The sequence below is a fragment of the Mobula hypostoma genome (assembly GCF_963921235.1).
Source record: "Mobula hypostoma chromosome 8 unlocalized genomic scaffold, sMobHyp1.1 SUPER_8_unloc_1, whole genome shotgun sequence".
In the NCBI taxonomy this organism is placed as follows: domain Eukaryota; kingdom Metazoa; phylum Chordata; class Chondrichthyes; order Myliobatiformes; family Myliobatidae; genus Mobula; species Mobula hypostoma.
This window is the reverse complement of record NW_026948120.1, coordinates 311,660-335,592: the sequence shown is the minus strand read 5'-3', so window position 1 is coordinate 335,592 and position 23,933 is coordinate 311,660. Positions and strand designations below refer to the sequence as shown.

The 23,933-nt window shown below is 54.4% G+C and overlaps 1 protein-coding gene across 1 annotated transcript in view; it reads right to left on the bottom strand.

The window, feature by feature from the left end:
• LOC134341152 (potassium-transporting ATPase alpha chain 1-like) overlaps positions 1–18,536 on the bottom strand; it is a 53,159-nt gene extending 34,623 nt beyond the window's left edge. Inside the window, exons 1-10 of the mRNA XM_063038939.1 lie at positions 18,403–18,536; positions 10,739–10,852; positions 9,755–9,814; positions 6,155–6,358; positions 4,403–4,516; positions 3,708–3,842; positions 2,689–2,806; positions 2,025–2,293; positions 985–1,183; positions 49–158 (exon numbers count right to left, since the gene is read on the bottom strand). Of these exons, the coding sequence (XP_062895009.1) occupies positions 49–158; positions 985–1,183; positions 2,025–2,293; positions 2,689–2,806; positions 3,708–3,842; positions 4,403–4,516; positions 6,155–6,358; positions 9,755–9,814; positions 10,739–10,852; positions 18,403–18,414 (1,335 nt within the window). The 5' untranslated portion in view covers positions 18,415–18,536. The remainder of the gene's footprint in view (positions 1–48; positions 159–984; positions 1,184–2,024; positions 2,294–2,688; positions 2,807–3,707; positions 3,843–4,402; positions 4,517–6,154; positions 6,359–9,754; positions 9,815–10,738; positions 10,853–18,402) is intronic.
• Between the last annotated feature and the right edge of the window lie 5,397 nt (positions 18,537–23,933).

Here is a 23,933-nt window from a genome sequence, read left to right as displayed (position 1 = left end):
GCAGATCAGTCGCCTGTATCCCTCTCCCTCCCACACACACCCCCTCACCTTGGGGATGGGGGTGCCTTCTTGGTTGGGGCGGAAGATGGCGCGGTTGCAGAGGGTGGCCACACGTGACAGTGCTCTCCACGTTTCCGAAGTCTGGTCAAAGCTCTGACCTGCGGGATAACAACTCCGTAAGAGAGAGTACACAGACCCCAGGGACCCTCTCCAACACCCCCTCCCACAGAGCTCCCTCCTCACTGCCCCTCCCACAGTGTTCCCTCCTCACCATCCCCTCCCACAGCGCACGCTCCTCAATGCCCCTACCACAGCACCCCTTCCTCACCACCCGCCCACAGCACTTCCTCCTCACCACCCCTCCTACAGTCCTCCCTCCTCACCACCCCCTCCCACAGCATTCCTTCCTCACTGCCTCTCCCACAGTGTTCCCTCCTCACTGCCCCTCCCACAGCACTCCCTCCTCACCACCCCTCCTACGGTCCTCCCTCCTCACCACCCCCTCCCACAGCGTTCCCTCCTCACCACCCCACCCACAGTGTTCCCTCCTCACCACCCCTCCTACAGTCCTCCCTCCTCACCACCCCCTCCCACAGCGTTCCCTCCTCACCACCCCTCCCACAATGTTACCTCCTCACTGCCCCTCCCACAGCACCCCTTCCTCACCACCCCCCCACAGTGTTCCCTCCTCACTGCCCCTCCCACAATGTTACCTCCTCACTGCCCCTCCCACAGCACCCCTTCCTCACCATCCCCCCACAGCAATCCCTCCTCACCACCCCACCCACAGTGTTCCCTCCTCACTGCCCCCCCACAGTGTTACCTCCTCACTGCCCCTCCCACAGCACCCCTTCCTCACCACCCCCCCACAGTCCTCCCTCCTCACTGCCCCTCCCAAAGCGCTCCCTCCTCACCGCCCCCTCCCTCAGAGCTCACAATGCTCCCTCCTCACCGCCCCTCCCACATCGGTCCCTCCCTCCTCACCTGATTGGTCCTCTGTGGTGTCAGCAGAGTGGATGTAATTGTCAAACCACAGATGAGACACCGTCATCCGGTTCTGTGTCAGAGTCCCTGTCTTGTCTGAGCAGATTACAGAGGTCGATCCCAGTGTCTCTACTGCCTCCAGGTTCTTCACCACACAGTTCTTACGGGCTAATCGCTTGGCAGTCAGCGAAAGACAGACCTGTGGAAAGGCCCATCACACAATCCCAGGGTCAGACATAGAGCGAAGCTCCCTCCACACTGTCCCATCACACACTCCCGGGGTCAGACACAGTGTGAAGCTCCCTCCACACCGTCCCATCACACACTCCCGGGGTCAGACACAGAGTGAAGCTCCCTCCACACTGTCTCATCACACACTCCCGGGGTCAGACACAGAGTGAAGCTCCCTCCACATGATCCCATCACACACTCCCGGGGTCAGACACAGTGTGAAGCTCCCTCCACACCGTCCCATCACACACTCCCGGAGTCAGACACAGAGTGAAGCACCGTCTACACTGTCCCATCACACACCCCCGGGGTCAGACATACTGTCCCATCACACACTCCCAGGGCCAGACACACCGTCCCATCACACACTCCCGGGATCAGACACACCATCCCATTTCACACTCCCGGGGGCAGACACAGAGTGAAGCTCCCTCCACACTGTCTCATCACACACTCCCGGGGTCAGACACAGAGTGAAGCTCCCTCCACACGGTCCCATCAGACACTCCTGGGGTCAGACACAGAGTGAAGCTCCCTCCACACTGTCCCATCACACACTCCCGGGGTCAGACACAGTGTGAAGCTCCCTCCACACCATCCCATCACACACTCCCGGGGTCAGACACAGTGTGAAGCTCCCTCCACACTGACCCATCACACACTCCCGGGGTCAGACACAGAGTGAAGCTCCCTCCACACCGTCCCATCACACACTCCCGGGGTCAGACACAGTGTGAATCTCTCTCTCCACACCAGCCCACCACACACTGCCGTGACCTGGTCAGGTCAATAGCAGCACCAGGTCTCACCGTGACGGTTGCCAGGAGACCCTCAGGGACATAGGCCACCACAATGGCCATGAAGAAGATCATGGCCTCCAGGAACTCGTAGCCGATGACCATGGCAACGCAGAAGAATGTGCCTCCGAAGAAAATGGCCAGGCCGGCGATGATGTCAACAAAGTGCTCGATCTCGATGGCGATGGGTGTCTTCTCGTTGCCAACGCCTGAGGCCAGACTGGCAATGCGGCCAATGATGGTGCGGTCCCCTGTGTTAATGACGATGCCCGTGCCGACTCCTGAGGGAGCACGGGGGAGAGGTTAGAGGGGGAGGGAGGAGAGTTGGAACTGAAGGGGAGAGGCAGGCAGGGATGGAGGGAGGGGAATGGAGAGAGGACAAGGGCATGAGGGTGGGGGGGGAGCACGTTCCAAGCAGGAGGCGGGGATGGGAGCTTGATGAGGGGGTAGCAGGACGGAGTTGAGGAAACGTGCGGAGGGGGAGGGCGAGGTGGTGAGGGAAGGACGGAGGGTATAGAGGGAGAAGGAGTGATGGAAAGATTGAGGAAGGAAAGTGGAGGGGAGAGTGGGACAGACGGAGTGCAGTAGTGATGGAGAGAAAAAGGGTCATGGAACCCTTGGGGATGGAGATGGGAGGATGAAGGAGGGAGAGGTAGGTGGGTTGGGGTGGCTCTACCTTCCAGACAGGTGGTGGAGAAGAAGGCGATGTTTTTGGTCTCCAGTGGGTTACTGTGGGTGCATTCTGGTCCCTTGGTCACTGGCTCCGACTCCCCAGTCAGCGAGGAGTTGTCCACCTGTGGATGGAAGGGACCGCAGGGAGATGCCACCGTTATCCCAGGACTCCCAACTCCTGAACCCTGACCCCAGTCTGGACACTGACCTCCGACTCCCAATCTCTAAGTTCTGGTCCCCAAGCTGCCAATCTTTCGGCCCTAACCCCACCCCAACCCCTGACATTTGGTCGCCAGTCCTAGAACTCTGACCCTGACCCTCTGAACCCTGACCTTCAATATCTCCCCAGCTTCCAAATCCTATCGCCAATCTCCAACTCCCATACACTGGGCTCTAACTCAACCAAAGCCTGAACTCTGAACCCTACCCTTGAACACTGACCAACCTTCAAACCCTGATTCCCCAACCCCTGACCTTTGATATCCAGCCTACAAAGTCTGACACCAGCCACCTTCCTCGAGGCCTAATCTCTGACCCCTAACATCCAAATCTTAGTCCCAAACTCTTAAATCCTCTTCCCTCCAAGCCCTGACCTCTGAACCTTGACCTACCAAGCATGAACTCTGACCCCCAACCTCCAAGCCTTAAACTTTGGACGCAAACTAAACCACTGCCTCTGGATCTCTGACCCGCTCTCCCCCAAAGACCCAAAACCTAACTTCCCAACTACACACACTGATCCCAAACTTCCCTCACAATCTGACCCCACCCCCATTAAACCATGAAACTAAACTGCCAACCCTTGGGCCTTTCCCCAGGCATTGACCTACCACGCCTGATCACTGACCACACCCCACAACCCTGACCTCGGACCCCCAAATAATCTCCAAACCACAACCCTTGACACCAACCCCTCGTTGTCCACCCCCTCCTAGGCCCTTGCTGATCACCGCCAGCCTGGCACTCACCGGCCCTCAATAGAACGTCCCAACCAGGCATGCCATCCCTCCTCGCCCCACCCACCTTGCAGCCCATGGCGGTGATGACCCTGATGTCGGCAGGAACTCGGTCGCCCCCCTTGATCTCCACGAGGTCTCCCACCACGAGCAGGTTGGCGTTCACCTGGAACTTCTCCCCATTCCGAATCACTGTCGCTTGCTGAGGGGTGGAGAAGACACAGGTGAGGATCAGTTCACCCTGGCCAGCTCATGTCCCTCCCCCAGCCCCGAGAACTGTAACCGGGGAACAGGGGTCCAGTGGCACCTGCGGCCAAGCAGGGGAGGGGTACTGGTCCAAACACGGCTCCCTGGGGGGGGGGGTCAGCTGATCATAATGGGGCAAAGGCAGAGAGCTGTTCCCCAGTGGGAGGGAGGGAGAGAGGGGGAAAGAGGGAGATGGTGTGTGTGTGTGTGTGTGTGTGTGTGTGTGTGTGTCTGTCTGTCTGTCTTTCCCCCAATGATGGGGAGGGGGGGGAGAGGGAGATTATAAGTGAGTGTGTGCGTGTCTCACCCTCAGTGAGGGTCAGTGTGTCTCTGACATTATTGGTGCAGAGGTGGTGTCCAGGTATTGTTTGAGGCCCTGCAGGAGAGGGAGATGGAGAGAGGGGACAGAAGGCACAGAGGGACACAGGGGGCACGGTGGAGAGGGGCAGGGGGAGCGTGCAGCCCAGAGCGACGGGCAATCGTCTCCTTGTCCGGTGATCTCTGCTCTTCCCACACCTGGGGCACGAGATTCTTGAAGCTGGCGATGATGTTGGTGCTCTTGAACTCCTGGTAGTAACCGAAGCAGCCGGTCACCACCACCACCGCGATGAGGGTCACGGCCAGGTACAGCTGTCACAGAGGAGGGCAGATTCCGTCAGCATTGCCACTCGCCCTCCCCTCCCGTGTCACCATCACCCATCCCCTCCCTCCTACCCAACTCCAGCCCTCTGTCCTTCCTCACTCATCCCAAGCTCACCTGTCCTGCACCTGCTTGGGCCTCCCTCACTTCTCACCAAGCCTCTTTATTGGTTCAGGAAGTTCAGCTTGTCACCCAACGCCTTAATAACTTCTACAGGCGTGCTGTTGAAAGTGTCCTGACCAGTTGCAGCACAGTCTGACGTGACAATTCAAACGTACAGGAATGCCAGGAGCTGCAGAGAGCTGTGCACTCTGCCCAAGATCAGGGGCACATCCCTCCCCACCATCCGTAGCACCGACGGGAGACACGGCTCGAGGGGGGGAGCATTCATCATCAAAAACTAGGCCCTTCTCACAGCTCCCATCGGGCAGGAGATACAGACGCCTGAAGTCCCACACCACCGGGTTCAGGAACAGCTACTTCCCTTTAACAATTTGGTACTTGAACTGACCAGCACAACCCTAATCACTGCCTCAGTATAGCAACACTCGACCACTTTGCACTACAATGGACTTTGATTCTTGTTCTAATTGTGACTTCTCTTGTAAAAATGGTGCATAATTAATGTTTAATTCATGTGACAGCAAGAAATTGCAGAGTTGTGGTCACAGCTGAGCACATTACAGAAACCAGCCTCCCCTCCACAGACTCTGTCTGCACTCCTTCCTGTCTCAGTAAAGCAGCCAGCATAATCAGAGTCCCTACCCAGCCTGGCCATTCTCTCCTCTCTGCCCCCACCCCATCAGGCAGAACATTCAGGCTCAAGGACAGCTGTTATCAGAGTATGGAACAGTCTCCCGGTACGACAAGATGGACTGCTGACCTCGGCCTGCCTCGTTGTGACCATTCCCCTTACTGTCTGCCTGCACTGCACTTTCTCTGTAGCTGCTCCACTTTATTCTGCACTCTGATATTGTTTTACCTTGTTCTGCCTCAATGCACAGTGTAATCATCTGACCTGTATGAACAGGGCGCAAACACAAGATTTTCACTGTCTCTGTACATGTAAAGCAGTGCAACACAATTCGATTTGATTTATCTTGTGGATGTTGGGTGTCAATGCTGCTGCAAGTTCTTCACTCCACCAGTGCACACACAGGACTTGTGTGTCTGGCAATAAACTCCATTACTTTGTGGTTGAGCCTCACCCTTTCTCCCAGTGCCCAACCCTCACTTTTCCTCTACCTCCTTCCTGCACATTTCCTTCCCTCAGTCCCTCCTTCACCTCCTCCCTCAGCCGCCCTCACTCCCGTTCTCCCTCCTTCACATTCCCTCTATCAACCCCTCCCTCACCCCTTCACTCCCTCCCTCTCTCTGTCCTTCACCTTCATACCTCCCTTCTTCCCTCTCTCACTTCCCCTCCCTTCTTCAACATTCTTTCCCTCTCAACTTGCTCCCTACCTCCCTTGCTTACTTTCCCTCTCCCGCCCTCTCTCCCACTTCTCCTTCCTTCCTCCACCACCTTCACTTCCTCCCTCCGTCCCTCAATTCCTTCCCCCCCCGATCGTTCCCTCACTGCCCCTCTCTCTCCCTTCTCCCCCCGCCCCCCGCCGCACTCGCCCGCTCACATCATCGTATCCGGCGAGGTTGCCCCTGGCCGCCTCGATGCCGAAGGCAATGAAGCAGATGACAGAGGCGACCCACATCAGGCACTGGAGGCCGCCGGCCAGCTGCCGGGCAAACTTCACGTACTCCGGGGTGCCCTTGGGTGGCTTCAGTTCGTTCAGCCCATCGCGCAACAGCACCTCCTCCGCCTTGGCGTTGCTCAGCCCCTGGGGGAGGAACAAACCGGTCAGCCACTCGTCCTGTCTTCCAGCAGATGATCTGCCCCCAGATCCCTTCACCACCAGCGACCCCCCCCCCGCCGCACCCGCAGGGTCAAGGTCACAGCTCCCTGAAAGTAGCTGTTAGGGATCATTTCGGGGTTATGACATCACAGATAGGAAATTTATGGATTAACTAAATGAGATCCCGTTTTACAGAAATAAAAATGGAATAAAAGGCCCACGATCAAGCATACATTCTTCAGCCAATGATTGGTGTGTCAAGGCTGACCTGGACGGGAAAGGCAGTTTCCCGGAGCAAATAGCTTTCACCACATTGCGTCCAGATATGATCGTATGGTCTGACACCAGTAGAGAAGTGGTTATTGGTGAACTCACAGTCCCCTGGGAAGACCACATCGATGAAGCCCATGAGCGCAAGTTAACTAAGTATGCAGAATTAAGATCAGAGTGCAGAGACAGAGGGTGGAAGGTCTCATGCTATCCATTTGAAGTAGGCTGCCGTGGGTTTATTGCATTCACTATCCAGAAGTGGCCGCGTGACCTTGGCTTCACTAGAAGAGAGATCAAGTCAACCAGCAGGTCTGTAGCTGAGGCAGCAGAGAAAGGATCAGCATGGGTGTGGACCAAGTATGTCCAGAGGGGCAGATAGTCAGACAGTGTACACATATCTTGCAAACCCTTCAGTAGTTGCATAGACACCTGAAGAGCAGACTATCTATTGGATGGAAGTGACCAACAACTCTGACAGAGGCAGATGCCAAGTTTTTAAGCTCACCAGTGGGAGGTGGTACTTTAGCACTGCTGGCCCACCATCTCGAGGGAGTCTTCATCATAAGTGGGCTGAAACTCCTGAAGACAGGTGGCAGATCAACTGATGATCCCACTGGTGATAGCACAGGACAGTTAACATCTTAGTCCATGTGCATTTTCAATTCTTTAACTTGCAGCTCAGAAACACAGCAGAAGCTGAGATGTCGAGTAACAGACGCAAAATGCTGAAGGTCAGGCAGATCTGTGGAGGCCAAGACCCTTCATCAGGACTGGCAAAAGAGAAGGAAGAAGGTGGAGAAAGGGGAAAGAGCACAAGCTGGCAAGTGATAGGTGAGACCAGGTGAAGGGGGAGGGTGAGTGGATGGGAGAGGGGGAGTGAAGTAAAGAAGCTGGGAGGTGAGAGATGGAAGAGGTAAAGGGCTGAAAAAGGAATCTGATAGGAGAGGACAGCGGACCGTAGGAGAAAGGGATGGAGAAGGGGAGTCAGAGGGAGGTGCTGGGCAGGTGAGGAGAACGGAAGGTGGGGGGGGGGGGAACGGGAACCGGAATGGGGAATGGAAAAAGAGAGAAGGAGAAGGGAGAAGAAATTACCAGAGGTTAGAGAAATCAAAGCTCGTGCAATCATGTTGGAGGCTTTTACAGTGGTGCAGCTCAACCATTGGTATGAGCAGGAAATCATTTCATTTATTTAATTTTTTACGTAGCCTGAAAACTGAGTGGAACTTCAAATTTTCCTGACGAAGGGTCTCGGCCTGAAACGTCGACTGTACCTCTTCCTAGAGATGCTGCCTGGCCTGCTGTGTTCACCAGCAACTTTTATGTGTGTTGCTGGCACTTCAAATGTTTTTTTTGTCATATGCATAATCTGAATATTTAGAATGAAAATTGAAAAATCACACACCTTTCATTTTATTTATTTAATTGAAAGGTATAATGAAATACAGTACAACAGAGAATATCTTTCATGTTTCATAAACTTTATCTAGCTGCATCCCATTCCAGCTGCGTGGCAATAAAGGCTATGTGCACGGGAGCATTTCAGTTACTGTGCAGCCACGCACTCGCACAGCTTAGAGGGAACAGTGGAGCCTACCTGGTGTTGCTCCTCCAAACTGAGTTTGGCCTCATTGTGGCAGCAGAGGTGGTCATGGACAGATATTTCGGAATGGGAGTGGGAAGTTGGATTGAAATGGGTCTGCCTGTTGTGGTGGACGGAGCGAAGGTGCTTGAGAGAGTGGATCCGCGATCTACATCGGGTCTCACCGGTGCAGGGGAGGCTGCAGACATGGTAGATGATTCCGACAAACCAGCAGGTGAAGTGTCACCTCACCTGGAAGGAATGTTAGGAGCCCTGAATGGTGGTGAGGGAGGAGGTGAAAGGGCAGGTGTAGCATTTGTCCCGATCAGTGGGGATGGGGAAAAATAAGGGAGCCACAATCCCTGTGGAATGGGGAGATTCGGCCAGTGGGGGGGTTGAGGTGGGGAGGAAAACCTGAAGACCTGGTCTCACCTATCACCTGCCAGCTTGCACTCTTGTCCCTCTCCCCACCTTCTTATTCTGACTTGTTCTCCCTTTACAGTCCTGATGAAGGGTCTCAGTCAGAAATGCGCAGTGCAGGACAGATCTGTGTGGCCAATTAACCTTCTGGTTAGTTGTACACTAACACTGTAACAACAAGGGTGTGTTTTGAGTCTCTGGAGCGACTTTTGGAACAGAACCGGTATTGAATATCCAAAGGGGTTCTGCCATTTGGTATGTGCTTCCATTGTAAGTAAGCAATTTTGTACATGTACATGACTACATCACAATGCTAAAGTAGGTGATGATAGCAATTGAACCTGTGGTTCACTGCTCATTGTTATCTTTCTGTTAAACAAGTATAAAGCATCGTGTCAGGAGAGTGAGATTCTCCTGGAATCGCTCCCTCCTGGAGGTTAACTGTGTGAATAAAGACTTTTATATTTCCCAGTTACAGCTTCCATGTGGCTCAGTTTTAGTCAGTCAGAACACAGGATTGACAGGGTGGGAAAGGTGTATGGCCGCTTTGTCAATTAGTTGAGGCACCGGGTTCAAAAGTCAGGCTATTAAATTGCAACTTTATAAAACTCTAGTCGGGCTGCATCTGGAGTATTGAGTGCAGTTCTGATAGCCCCAATATAGGAGGGGTGTGGAGGCTTTGGAGAAGGTACAGAAGAGGTTCACCAGGATGCTGCCTGGATTAGAGGGCCTGAGCTGTAAGGAGAGAGGTTGGACAAACTTGCTCCCCCCGCCCCCCAAGTGACGGAGACTGAGGGGAGATCAGATAGAGGTCTATAAGATTGAGGGTCATTTTCCCCCAGAGCTGAAATGCCTAATCCAAGAAGGGAAGCATTTAACAAGAAGAGGGGGAGAAAGCTGAGAGAGCCTTGTCCCCCATTGAGGGTCAATCTGTAAGTCAGAGACCGAGAGAAGGTGAGAGTCCCATCTCTCAGTGCCACTTCATTTGTATGCCTGGTACCCAACAAGCCCCCAACTCTCTCTGCCTCCTGCAGAGCTGATACAACACCCACCCCCACCCTCCCCCGTATGGCAGGGAGTGGGACCCTCTCCCTCGGCAGGAGCTCACTCACCCGCTCGACACTGGTGTCGTACTTCTCCTCCAGCTCCTCGATACTGATCTCGTGGTCATCCTGGAGGGAGGAGGCACTCGTGAGTGAGGGAGGGGGAGTGAGGAGAGGGAAATGGGCATGAGGGAGGGGATGTGGGAGAAGAAGGGAGAGAGAAAGAGGGAGAGGGAAGGAAAGTTTGTGAAGGATAAAGGTAGTGAGAAGGGAGGAATGAGGGAATGAGGGAAGTAGGGAAGGATGCAAGGGCAGTGTTGGGGAATGTGGCAGGGATTGAGAGAAAGAATGAGGAAGGTGGGGTGCATGAGGAAAGGAGGGAGTGAACAACCAATTAAAAGTTTCAGAAAGGGAAGAGTAAGAGAGAGCGGAGTGAGTAAGGGATGGAGGAGGAGGGAAGGAGGAATAAGGGAGGAGTGAATAAGAGAAGGCAGGAGGGAGTGAGGGTGTGAGGGAAGATATGAGGTAGATGGTGAGATAAGGGTCAGGTCTCAAGTTGGAGGAACACAGGTGAGGAGGTGAAGGGTTTTCATGGTGGTGCTGCTGTGTGGGCTGGAGAAGTCATGAGGTTAGGAATTATTGAGGCTTGGAGGTATCACCATGGGGTCAGAGACCATGGCAGGATCAGGGGTCATAGTGGGACTGGAGTTGACCAGTGTGAAGAGTCCAGGAGTCATGTGAGGGTCAGGTATCGTGGACGAGTTCAGGTCCATCATGATGTCAGGAGTCGTGAGGTGGTAAATCTTCATGTTGAGATCATGAGGTCAGTCCTCACTGGAGATGACCTGGACAATCTTCAGTTCAGGGGTCAGGGTTCAGGGTGGCAAGCTCAGTGGTGATGCCTGAGGTCAAAGGTCAGAGGTGAAGCCCAGCATATCCACCAACTATCATGGGCTTATGGGGAGGTCAGAGGTCATGAGGTGCCTGGGACTCAGCTGATGTCAGGGGCTAGAGGTCATGTGAGGTGACAGTGGGATCAGGGGTCAGACTTACAATATCCATCTCCTTCTTCATTCCTTCCAACCGTTCCTTCTTCTTCATCTTTTTCTTCTTCTCATTGCCTCCTGGGCCCCCCTTCCCCTGCATCTGGTACATCTCCATCTTCTCCTGTAGGAACATGGGAGTATACACACGTGTGAACACCAGGACAACACTCTGCCCTTTGACCTCCAACACCATCCAATGCCTCTTCCGGCACACAGTGCAGCACCCCCTCCTCACCGCCCCTCCCACAGTGTTCCCTCCTCACCCCCTCCCACAGTGTTCCCTCCTCACCCCCTCCCACAGTGTTCCCTCCTCACCCCCTCCCACAGTTTTCCCTCCTCTCTGCCCCTCCCACAGTGTTCCCTCCTCTCTGCCCCTCCCACAGTGTTCCCTCCTCACCCCCTCCCACAGTGTTCCCTCCTCACCCCCTCCCACAGTGTTCCCTCCTCTCCGCCCCTCCCACAGTGTTCCCTCCTCTCCGCCCCTCCCACAGTGTTCCCTCCTCACCCCCTCCCACAGTGTTCCCTCCTCTCCGCCCCTCCCACAGTGTTCCCTCCTCACCCCCTCCCACAGTGTTCCCTCCTCACCGCCCCTCCCACAGTGTTCCCTCCTCTCCGCCCCTCCCACAGTGTTCCCTCCTCACCGCCCCTCCCACAATGTTCCCTCCTCTCCGCCCCTCCCACAGTGTTCCCTCCTCACCCCCTCCCACAGTGTTCCCTCCTCACCGCCCCTCCCACAGTGTTCCCTCCTCTCCGCCCCTCCCACAGTGTTCCCTCCTCACCCCCTCCCACAGTTTTCCCTCCTCTCCGCCCGTCCCACAGTGTTCCCTCCTCTCCGCCCCTCCCACAGTGTTCCCTCCTCACCGCCCCTCCCACAGTGTTCCCTCCTCTCCGCCCCTCCCACAGTGTTCCCTCCTCACCGCCCCTCCCACAGTGTTCCCTCCTCACCCCCTCCCACAGTGTTCCCTCCTCTCCGCCCCTCCCACAGTGTTCCCTCCTCACCCCCTCCCACAGTGTTCCCTCCTCACCCCCTCCCACAGTTTTCCCTCCTCTCCGCCCGTCCCACAGTGTTCCCTCCTCTCCGCCCCTCCCACAGTGTTCCCTCCTCACCCCCTCCCACAGTGTTCCCTCCTCTCCGCCCCTCCCACAGTGTTCCCTCCTCACCGCCCCTCCTACAGTGTTCCCTCCTCACCCCCTCCCACAGTGTTCCCTCCTCACCCCCTCCCACAGTGTTCCCTCCTCTCCGCCCCTCCCACAGTGTTCCCTCCTCACCCCCTCCCACAGTGTTCCCTCCTCTCCGCCCCTCCCACAGTGTTCCCTCCTCACCCCCTCCCACAGTGTTCCCTCCTCACCCCCTCCCACAGTTTTCCCTCCTCTCCGCCCGTCCCACAGTGTTCCCTCCTCTCCGCCCCTCCCACAGTGTTCCCTCCTCACCGCCCCTCCCACAGTGTTCCCTCCTCTCCGCCCCTCCCACAGTGTTCCCTCCTCACCGCCCCTCCCACAGTGTTCCCTCCTCACCCCCTCCCACAGTGTTCCCTCCTCTCCGCCCCTCCCACAGTGTTCCCTCCTCACCCCCTCCCACAGTGTTCCCTCCTCACCCCCTCCCACAGTTTTCCCTCCTCTCCGCCCGTCCCACAGTGTTCCCTCCTCTCCACCCCTCCCACAGTGTTCCCTCCTCACCCCCTCCCACAGTGTTCCCTCCTCACCGCCCCTCCCACAGTGTTCCCTCCTCACCGCCCCTCCCACAGTGTTCCCTCCTCACCTCCTCCCACAGTGTTCCCTCCTCTCCGCCCCTCCCACAGTGTTCCCTCCTCACCCCCTCCCACAGTGTTCCCTCCATACTGCCCCTCCCACAGTGTTCCCTCCTCTCCGCCCCTCCCACAGTGTTCCCTCCTCACCCCCTCCCACAGTGTTCCCTCCACACTGCCCCTCCCACAGTGTTCCCTCCTCTCCGCCCCTCCCACAGTGTTCCCTCCTCACCCCCTCCCACAGTGTTCCCTCCACACTGCCCCTCCCACAGTGTTCCCTCCTCTCCGCCCCTCCCACAGTGTTCCCTCCTCACCCCCTCCCACAGTGTTCCCTCCTCACCCCCTCCCACAGTGTTCCCTCCACACTGCCCCTCCCACAGTGTTCCCTCCTCTCCGCCCCTCCCACAGTGTTCCCTCCTCACCCCCTCCCACAGTGTTCCCTCCACACTGCCCCTCCCACAGTGTTCCCTCCTCTCCGCCCCTCCCACAGTGTTCCCTCCTCACCCCCTCCCACAGTGTTCCCTCCACACTGCCCCTCCCACAGTGTTCCCTCCTCACCCCCTCCCACAGTGTTCCCTCCACACTGCCCCTCCCACAGTGTTCCCTCCTCTCCGCCCCTCCCACAGTGTTCCCTCCTCTCCGCCCCTCCCACAGTGTTCCCTCCTCACCCCCTCCCACAGTGTTCCCTCCTCACCCCCTCCTTCCGCAGAAGGAAACATCCAGAGAAAGACATTGGTTGCATCAACGACCAACACAATCGGTGGGCAGCCCACAAATGCCGGCACACTTCCTGTGTGAGCACAGCACGCCCCTCAACTTACTAACCCTAACCCGTACGTCTTTCGACTCTGGGAGGAAACCAGAGCGCCCGGAGGAAACCCATACAGTCACAGGGAGGATGCACAAACTACGGCAGCTATTAAACCCCGAGCACTGGCGGTGTTGGCTCACACTAACGGTGATCGCGTTGCACTGTGGCGCTGTGTCAAAGCAACGGCAGGTATGAAACTCCGATCACTGGTGGTGTGGCGCTGTGCCAAAGAGTCCGCTGTTCACTGCCACACTGTCCTTTATCTTCCAAGCAAACATCTCTGAAGACAAGTCCATCAGGCAGTGATCAGTGCGGAACGTCCTGCGGGACAAGGGCTCGCTGGAGACCTGAGCTAACAGTCAGATCACCGGATCTCACCAACAATCCCCTCAAACGATTACCCTGGGAGCTACGTTAGCGCCAATGTATGGTTCAAACTACTGTCCTGGATTGTTCAAATGACATGAAGGATGCGAAAAGTTTAGCACTGTGTTTATCTTCACACACATGTATTTTATTAAGAATAAAGTTTAAATGAAGTCCCACAAAGCCAGGTAGCTAATTGAGGTTTTAACCCAGATCGGGACTTACAGTGTGAACAGTAGGACGTTATGGATAGTTGTAGAACAGAGACGCCGAGTGGTATAGAAAAGTAGTTCACTGAAAGTGGTGATACAGGTAAACAGGACGGAGAAGGTGGCGTTTGACACCCTGGCCTTCATCAGTCAGAGCACTGAATACAGGAGTTGGGACGTTGTGTTACACCTGTACAAGGCATTAGTGAAACCGCACTTGCAGTACTGTGTGCAATTATGGTCTCCAATGAAGGATGTCATGAAGCCGGGGAGGGTGCAGGAAAGATTCACGAGGATGTTACTGGGACTGGCGGGGTGGGGGGGGGGGGGGCGGCGCTAGCCTTGAGTTATAAGGAGAGACTGGTCAGGCTGGGACAGTTTCCCTGGGCCGAAGGGTGGACTTTGGAAGGACACTGAAGCACCCGGAAGAAACGCACATGGGTCACGGGGAGAACGTACTAACCCCTTACAGACAGCGGTGGTACTGAACTCGAATTGCTGGCACAGTAAAGAATTATGCAAGCTACTATGCTACCATGAGGGCAAAGAGGGGCTCAACGGGAGCCCAGAGAGAGGTGAGTGCCTGGAACACAGTCTCGCAGAGCGCATCACAAACAAACTCAGTGACTGTGACTGTTAAGAAATTGCTGGGATTGATAGCACAAGCAAGTTGGGCTGAAGGGACTGTGGCCTGCCACTGACTAACATTTCAAATAGACAATAGGTGCAGGAGTAGGCCATTCGGCCCTTTGAGCCAGCACCGCCATTCACTGTGATCATGGCTGATCATCCACGACCAGTACCCTTTTCCTGCCTTCTCCCCATATCCCTTCACTCCGCTATCTTTAAGAGCTCGATCTAACTCTTTTTTGAAAGAATCCAGAGATTGGCCTCCACTGCCTTCTGAGGCAGTGCATTCCACAGAACCACAACCCTCTGTGTGAAAAAGTTTTTCCTCAACTCTGTTCTAAATTGTCTACCCCTTATTCTTAAACTGTGGCCTCTGGTTCTGGACTCCCCCATCAGCAGGAACATGTTTCCTGCCTCCAATGTGTCCAATCCCTTAATAATCTTATATGTTTCAATCAGATCCCCTCTCATCCTTCTAAATTCTAGTGTACACAAGCCCAGTCGCTCTAATCTTTCAACATATGACAGTCCCACCATCCCGGGAATTAATCTCGTGAACCTACGCTGCACTCCCTCAATAGCAAGAATGTCCTTCCTCAAATTTGGAGACCAAAACTGCACACAGTACTCCAGGTGTGGTCTCACCAGGGCCCTGTACAACTGCAGAAGGACCTCTTTGCTCTTGTACTCAATTCCCCTGGTTATGAAGGCCAGCATGCCATTAGCTTTCTTCACTGCCTGCTGTACCTGCATGCTTACTTTCAGTGACTGATGAACAAGGACACCTAGATCTCGTTGTACTTCCCCTTTCCAATTGTATTCCTTCCCAATTGTAGGGGTAGGGTGTGATCCGTACAGCACCCCCAAGATTGGGGATGGATCTCTTTCGCACATGCCCGAGGCCAAGATCAAACTCTGATCTTCGGAATAGATTTGCAAAGTAGCGCCCTGCCCACTGCGCCACTCCCGCTCTCATTGGACACTCCTGACTCCGAAAAGCTCAAACACCGCCTATCACAGGCCTGGTTCCGATCAGATATAAAACGTAGAAGATAGAACAGTACAGGACGGGATCAGGGCTTTCGGCTGATGATGTCTGTGGGTTACACTGTCCCTCTCCCTTCCACTCGCTAACGCAATCCCTCTCTTCCTCTCTCCCCCTCTAACGCAGCGCCCGTCTCTCCCCCTCTCTAACACAGTCTGTCTCGCACCCCCCGAGCCTCCGACAGTTCCCTCTCTTACACGGTCTCTTTCCCCCCAACACAATCTCTCTTCCTCCCTCTTTTCCTACATTCCTTCTCCATCCCCCTCCAACCCAGCCTCTCACTCCTCCCCGCCAACCCAGCCTCCCGCTCCCCGCGTCTCCAACCCAACCTCTCACTCCTCCCCCCCCGTCTCCAACCCAGCCTCTCACTCCTCCCCCTCGTCCCCAACCCAGCCTCTCACTCCCCCCCCGTCTCCAACCCAGCATCTCGCTCCCCCCGTCTCCAACCCAGCCTCTCTCTCCCCCCCGTCTCCAACCCAGCCTCTCACTCCTCCCCCCAGTCTCCAATCCAGCCTCTTACTCCTCCCCCCCGTCTCCAACCCAGCCTCTCGCTCCCCCCCACCGTCTCCAACTCAGCCTCTCACTCCTCCCCCAGTCTCCAATCCAGCCTCTTACTCCTCCCCCCCGTCTCCAACCCAGCCCCTCACTCCTCCCTCCCGTCTCCAACCCAGCCTCTCACTCCTCCCTGCCGTCTCCAACCCAGCCTCTCGCTCCCCCCCGTCTCCAACCCAGCCTCTCACTCCTCCCTCCCGTCTCCAACCCAGCCTCTCACTCCTCCCCCCAGTCTCCAATCCAGCCTCTTACTCCTCCCCCCCGTCTCCAACCCAGCCTCTCACTCCTCCCTCCCGTCTCCAACCCAGCCTCTCACTCCTCCCTGCCGTCTCCAACCCAGCCTCTCACTCCTCCCTGCCGTCTCCAACCCAGCCTCTCTCTCCCCCCCGTCTCCAACCCAGCCTCTCGCTCCCCCCCACCGTCTCCAACTCAGCCTCTCACTCCTCCCCCCAATCTCCAATCCAGCCTCTTACTCCTCCCCCCCGTCTCCAACCCAGCCTCTCACTCCTCCCTCCCGTCTCCAACCCAGCCTCTCACTCCTCCCTCCCGTCTCCAACCCAGCCTCTCACTCCTCCCTGCCGTCTCCAACCCAGCCTCTCGCTCCCCCTGTCTCCAACCCAGCCTCTCACTCCTCCCTCCCGTCTCCAACCCAGCCTCTCACTCCTCCCTGCCGTCTCCAACCCAGCCTCTCGCTCCCCCCCGTCTCCAACCCAGCCTCTCACTCCTCCCTCCCGTCTCCAACCCAGCCTCTCACTCCTCCCCCCAGTCTCCAATCCAGCCTTTTACTCCTCCCCCCCGTCTCCAACCCAGCCTCTCACTCCTCCCTCCCGTCTCCAACCCAGCCTCTCACTCCTCCCTGCCGTCTCCAACCCAGCCTCTCGCTCCCCCCCGTCTCCAACCCAGCCTCTCACTCCCCCCCCGTCTCCAACCCAGCATCTCTCTCCCCCCGTCTCCAACCCAACCTCTCACTCCTCTCCCCCAGTCTCCAACCCAGCCTCTCACTCCTCTCCCCCCGTCTCCAACCCAGCCTCTCACTCCTCTCCCCCCGTCTCCAACCCAGCCTCTCACTCCTCCCTCCCGTCTCCAACCCAGCCTCTCACTCCTCCCTGCCGTCTCCAACCCAGCCTCTCGCTCCCCCCGTCTCCAACCCAGCCTCTCGCTCCCCCCGTCTCCAACCCAGCCTCTCGCTCCCCCCCGTCTCCAACCCAGCCTCTCGCTCCCCCCCCGTCTCCAACCCAGCCTCTCGCTCCCCCCGTCTCCAACCCAGCCTCTCGCTCCCCCCCGTCTCCAACCCAGCCTCTCGCTCCACTCCCCCCGCCGTCTCCATCCCAGCCTCTCGCTCCACTCCCCCCGCCGTCTCCATCCCAGCCTCTCGCTCCACTCCCCCCGCCGTCTCCAACCCAGCCTCTCGCTCCCCCACCCCCCCCCCGTCTCCCAGGAACCACGTCTGTGCCAAGCACAATGCCAAATAAAACTGGTCCCTTCAGCCGACACAGTACACATATCCTTCACTCCCTGCGTATTCCAACAGCCTCATAAACACCTCCATCGTATCTGCCTCCACCGCCACCCCTGACAGCGCATTCCAGGCACCGCCACTCTCCGTGTAAAAAGAACTTGTCCTGCACATCTCCGTCCCCTCTCACCCAGCACACCCTCTGGTATTAGACATTGTGATTCTGTCTACCCTCCCTATGCCTCTCATAATGTTATAAACCCCTCTCAGTTCTCTCTTCGCCCCCCCTACCCCACCATTCCAGAGAAAACAACCCAAGTTTCTCCAACTCCTCGTTACAACTCACGCCCTCTAATCCAGGCAGCCTCCTGGTGAACCTCTTCTGTACCCTATCCAAAGCCTCCACGCCCTTCCTGTAGTGGGGTGGCCACAGTACTCCAGATTTGACATTGCCGCTGTTTAACACAGATGCAACATGGACCTCCCGGCTTTTACATCCAGTGCGCATACATCCTTCTTTAGCGTCTGGACTACCTGTGTGACCACTTTCAGGGAGTGGTGCTCTTGGATCCCGAGACCCCCCTATACGTCAATGCCCCTGAGGATCCTGCCATCAACTGTACCATTTCTCCTCACAGCCCTCGGCGTGGCTCTACCTCAAAGGGAGAGGGTTAGCACAGACCAAACAGGCCGAAGGATCTGATTCCTCGCTGTTTGACTAAAGGGACAGAATGCAGGGTGGGGTGGGGGGGGGGGACGGTGGACAGTGAGATCTTCGTCGGAACGGAATATCTCCTGGGCGAGTTTTAATTCGGAAAGATTTGACTGAGTCCAGAGCTGGTTAACCGTACACTTACCGATTTAACCATGGTTGCGCTGGTGGGATGGTGTGATGTTTGGTTTCCTGGTACTGTAAATCCCTTTCCAACCGTTACGGGGAACTTTCGCCAAGAACAGCCCCGAGGCGCTGGCGGCTCCCTTTATCACCTCCCTTTCCACCCGCCCCCGAGGGGAGCACGCCGGAGGGGAGGGGTGTGTTGGCCGGTGCAGTAGTCAGTGTCACCCGGCCGTGACGAAGGTCTGATAGCGGCTTATCGGAACCTGTCCCGGCCCCTCCCCACGGACGCACGGCTCCGGGCAGCCCACCTTCACCGCTGAACAAGGTCAGCGCCTTAACTCCTTCACCGCCAGCGGAACTCCTGGAGTAGGTTACAGGCTGGGATCTAATCCAGGGGTTCGGGGGTTTACATATAGAATAGCAGATCTTCAGAGGTGGGTTACAGGCTGGGATCTAATCCAGGGGTTCGGGGGTTTATATATAGAATAGCAGATTTTCAGAGGTGGGTTACAGGCTGGGATCTAATCCAGGGGTTCGGGGTTTACATATAGAATAGCAGATCTCCAGAGCTGGGTTACAGGCTGGGATCTAATCCAGGGGTTCGGGGTTTACATATAGAATAGCAGATCTTCAGAGCTGGGTTACAGGCTGGGATCTAATCCAGGGGTTCGGGGGTTTACATATGGAATAGCAGATCTTCAGAGGTGGGTTACAGGCTGGGATCTAATCCAGGGGTTCGGGGTTTACATATAGAACAGCAGATTTTCAGAGGTGGGTTACAGGCTGGGATCTAATCCAGGGGTTCGGGGGTTTACATATAGAATAACAGATCTCCAGAGGTGGGTTACAGGCTGGGATCTAATCCAGGGGTTCGGGGGTTACATGTAGAATAGCAGATCTCCAGAGCTGGGTTACAGGCTGGGATCTAATCCAGGGGTTTGGGGGTTTATATGAAAACATAAGACATACGAGCAGAATTAGGCCATTCAGCCCATCGAATCTGCCCCACCATTCCATCTATCATGGCCTGACTTATTATCCCACTCAACCCCATTCTCCTGCCTTCTCCCCATTACCTTGAAGCCTTACTAATTAAGAACCTATTAACCCCCACTTTAAATACTGTATATCAAATGACTTGGTCTCTACAGCCATTTATGGTAATGAATTCCACAGATTCACCACCCTCTGGCTAAAGAAATTCCTCCTCATCTCTGTTCTCAATGGACGTTCCGCTATTCTGAGTCTGTGCCCTCTGGTCCTAGACTCTTCCACTATATGAAACATCCTCTCCACATCCACTCTACCTAGGCCTTTCAATATTCAATAAATTTCAATGCGATCCCCCTCATTCTTCTCAACTCCAGCAAGTACAGACCCAGAGCCATCAAGTACTCCTCATACATTAACCCTTTCATTCCTGAATCATCCTCATGAACCTCTTCTGCACCCTCTCCAATGCAAGCACATCCTTTCTTCAGAGTCCAAAACTGCTCACAATGTTTCAAGTGTAGTCTGACCAGTGGCTTATTATTCCTCAGCGTTACATCCTTGCTTTTATATTTTGATCATCTTAAAATGAATGCTAACATTGCATTTGCCTTCTTTACCACTGACTCAACCTGCAAGTAAACCTTTAGTGACACCCAAGTCCCTTTGCACCTCTGATTTCTGATTTTTTACCCAAGTAGGAAATAGTCTACGTCTTTAGTTCTTCTTCCAAAGTGCGTGACCATACACTTCCCTACAATATATTCCATTTGCTACTTCGCCCATTCTCCTAATCTGTCTAAGTCCTTCTGTAGATTCCCTGCTTCCTCAACACTACTTAGCCCTCCACCTATCTTTGTATTGTCTACAAACTTGGCTTCAAAGCCATCAATTCCATCATCCAAGTCATTGATATATAACAGAAAAGAAGCAGACCCAACACCAAACCCTGTGGAACACCATTAGTTACTGGAAGCAAACCAGTAAAGGCCCCTTTATTCCCAGAATGCTTCCTGCCAGTCAGAGAAACTTATATCTGTGCAAGTAATATATATACGTGTAATTCTATATGTGAGTATGGACTAACATCCCTGGGGGAGTTTGTAGGGGCCAGAGGGGTTTAGAGAGACAAGGATGGGATTAGGGGCCAGATGGCATCATAAAGTTGTAGAGAAGTGCAGGGCAGGATGGTGTCACAGGGAGGGGTTCAGGGTCTGAAGGGGATCACAGAGAGGAACAGGGGTGTATGGTCCAGAGGGGTCACAGAGAATGGGAGGGTTCTAGGGGCCAGACAGTGTCACAAAGACAGAGAGGGGTGTATGGTCCAGAGGGGATCACAAAGAAGAGGAGGGTGTATGGTCTAGAGAGTTTGATGGTCAGGGACCTCCTTTGCTGACAGCCATGGTCCTGTCCCACAGAACTGGTGTCCCTGCCTCCTCCTGGAGGTCACTGCCTCTGGCACCAACCTCCCGGGCCTGTCACGTGCACCTCTGGCTGGCGTGTTCCTGATAAGCATTATTGAGATTCTGTTTGCTCTCTGCCTTAATCGAATAGTTAGGAACCAAACAATATCAGGCCGATACCATATCTGATCCAATCCCTCGTTCATTCACTAATCTACAGGGTGCCCAAGGTGACCCGGTGACTTACACATTACTGGTTTCACACTCTGTGGATGATCATAACACAAGTCCCGCACTGGACAGCCCAGCAACAGGCCCTTCAGCCTGTCATGTTTCTGCTGACCACAATGTCAATCTCACTGATCGCATCTCCCTGCGAATGATCCCTATCCCTTCTGTCTCTGCACATCCATGTACCAAAGAGCCTGTTAAACACCCTTATCATATCTGCCTCCACCACCAGCCCTGCCAGCACACTCCAGGCATCCACCACTCTCTGTGTAAAAAAACTTGCCCCTCACATCTCCTTTCAACTATCTCCTCTCTCACCTTAAACCTGCACTCTCTGCAGGAAAAGAAACCAGCCACACCCACACAAACACTGACGCTCACTGTGGGACAGGTCCCACACAGATGCATCATTCTCTAGAGCCTTAGAAGAGTACAGCACAGAAACAGGCCCTCTGGCCCGTCTAGTCCTTGCTGAACCATTTAACCTGCATAGTCCCTTTGACTTGCACCCAGACCATACCCCTACTGTCCATGTACCTATCCAAGCTTCTCTTGAACATTGAAATCGAGCTCACATGCACCACCTGCACTGGCAGCTCATTCCACATCTTCATGATGACCCTCATGGTGAAGAAGTTTCCCCTCACGTTCCCCTTAAACACTTTAGCTTTCACCCTTAACCCATGACTCCTGGTTGTAGCCCCACCCACCCTCAGCAGTAAAAGCCTGCTTGCATTTACCCTGTCTCTACCCCTCATAATTTTGTATACTTCTGTCAAATCTCCCCTCAATCTTCTACTTTCCAAGAATTAAGGACCTAACCTATTCAATCTTTCCTTATAACTCTGGTCCTCCAGTCCTGGCAACATCCTTGTAAATTTTCTCTGCACTCTTTCAAACTTATTTACATCTTTCCTGTAGGTAGGTGACCAAAACTCCATATTGGGCCTCACCAATGTCTTATACGACTTCAACATAACATCCCATCTCCTGTACTCACTACATTGATTTATAAAGGTCAATGTGCCAAAAGCTTTCTTCATGACCCTATCTACCTCTGATGCCACTTTCAAGGAATTATGAACCTGTATTCCCAGGTCCCTTTGTTGTCCTGCATTCACTGTGTAAGAACTACCCTGGCTGGTTCTTCCAAAGTGTAAAACTTTACACTTGTCTGCATTAAATTCCATCTGCCATTTTCCAGCTGGTCTAGATCCCACTGCAAACTCTGATGGTGCTCCTCATGATGAACATCAGAACACTGAACTGCCAGTCCTGCCCCTCTTGCAACCAAGTCTCAATAATGGCTACAATACCATAGTTCCCTGTGTTGATTCATGTGCTGAGTTCATCTGCCTTTCCTACAATACTTCTTGCATTGAAAGATAAGCAGATCAGAACGTTAGTCGCACAATGCTCAACTTCTTGATTTTGTCAAGATCTCTGACTTTGGGATCTTAACAACATCTCTCTCCACAACCTCTCCAATATCCGTTAGGACACTCTGGTTCCCATCACCATGCAAACTAGTTTAACACCCCCCCCCCCATCCCTGTGCAGTATTAGCAAACCTTCCCACTAGGATATTAGTCCCCCTCCAGTTCAGGTGCAAACCATCTCTTCTATACAGACCCCATCTTCCCTGGAAGAGAGCCCAACGATCCAGAAATCTGATGCTCTCCCTTCAAAAGCAAATACTTAACCACGTGTTAAACTGTATGATCTTCCTGTTTCTGGTCTCACTAGCACATGGCACGGGTAGCAATCCTGAAATCACAGACCTGGAGGTCCTGTCCTTTAACTCAGCACCTAACTCTCAGAACTCACTTTGCAGAACCTCAACACTCTTCCTACCTACAGTATGTCACTGTTACCCACATGGACCACGACCTCTGGCTGCTCACCCACTCACTTAAGAATGCTGAGGACTCGATCCAAGATGTCCCAGGCCCTGGCACCTGGGAGATGACATACCACTCAGCAATCTCATTCTCACCAACAGAACCTCCTTTCTGTTCTCCTGACTAATGAATCCTCCAGCACCATAGCTCGTCTCTCCTCTGCCTTTCCCACCTGAGTCACAGAGTTAGACTCAGTGTCAGGGACTTGACCGCTACGTGGTCAACGAGGTGATTCTCCTCAACAGTATCCAAAGTAGTGTACCTGTTGTTGAGGGGGATTGCCACAGGGGAACTCTGCACTGGCCCCTTGATCCCTTTTCCCTTCCTGACTCTCATCCAGTCTTCTGTGTCCTGCGCCTTGGGTGTAATTACCTCTCTCTATGTCCTATCTATCACCTGCTCATCCTGCCGAATGATCTTCCTATTTCCAGTTCCAGCTCCAACTCTTAAGACAGCCTGTTGGAAGCTGCAATGGGATAGACTTCTTGCCAGTGTAGTTTTCAGGAACATCTGTCCCACATCCCACAAGAGGGGCATTCAACTATCCTGCCTGGCTTCTCTGCTGCTCTAACTGTGCAAATAGAAAGAAGGAAATACAATAAATAAACTGAGGGGAAAAAATCTACTTATGGCCTTTATGCCTTCTGTCACTCAAGCCTCGAATAACCACTCTGACACTGTCCACTCTGTCAATGGCCGCTCCACTTGGCCCGGCCTTATTTTAATTTGTTCTTGCCAATCAATCCGGATCACTGATTGGCCACTGTTCAAATGCTAAATTCCCATGATTCAATGCTTTATGTACTCAATCAGCGATCCTGAGTGAGCTACATCTTCTCACGCTCCCAATCGCTGATTGGCTGCTGTTCAAAAACTGCGTGGGGAAAAAAAGACTTGCCCAGCACACCTCTTCTAACCTTTCCCCTTCTCCCGTTAAATGTACGTACTCGGTATTAGACATTTCAAGATACTGCCTGTCTGCTCTGTCTGTGCTTCTCATGATTTTATAAACTTCCATCAGAGGA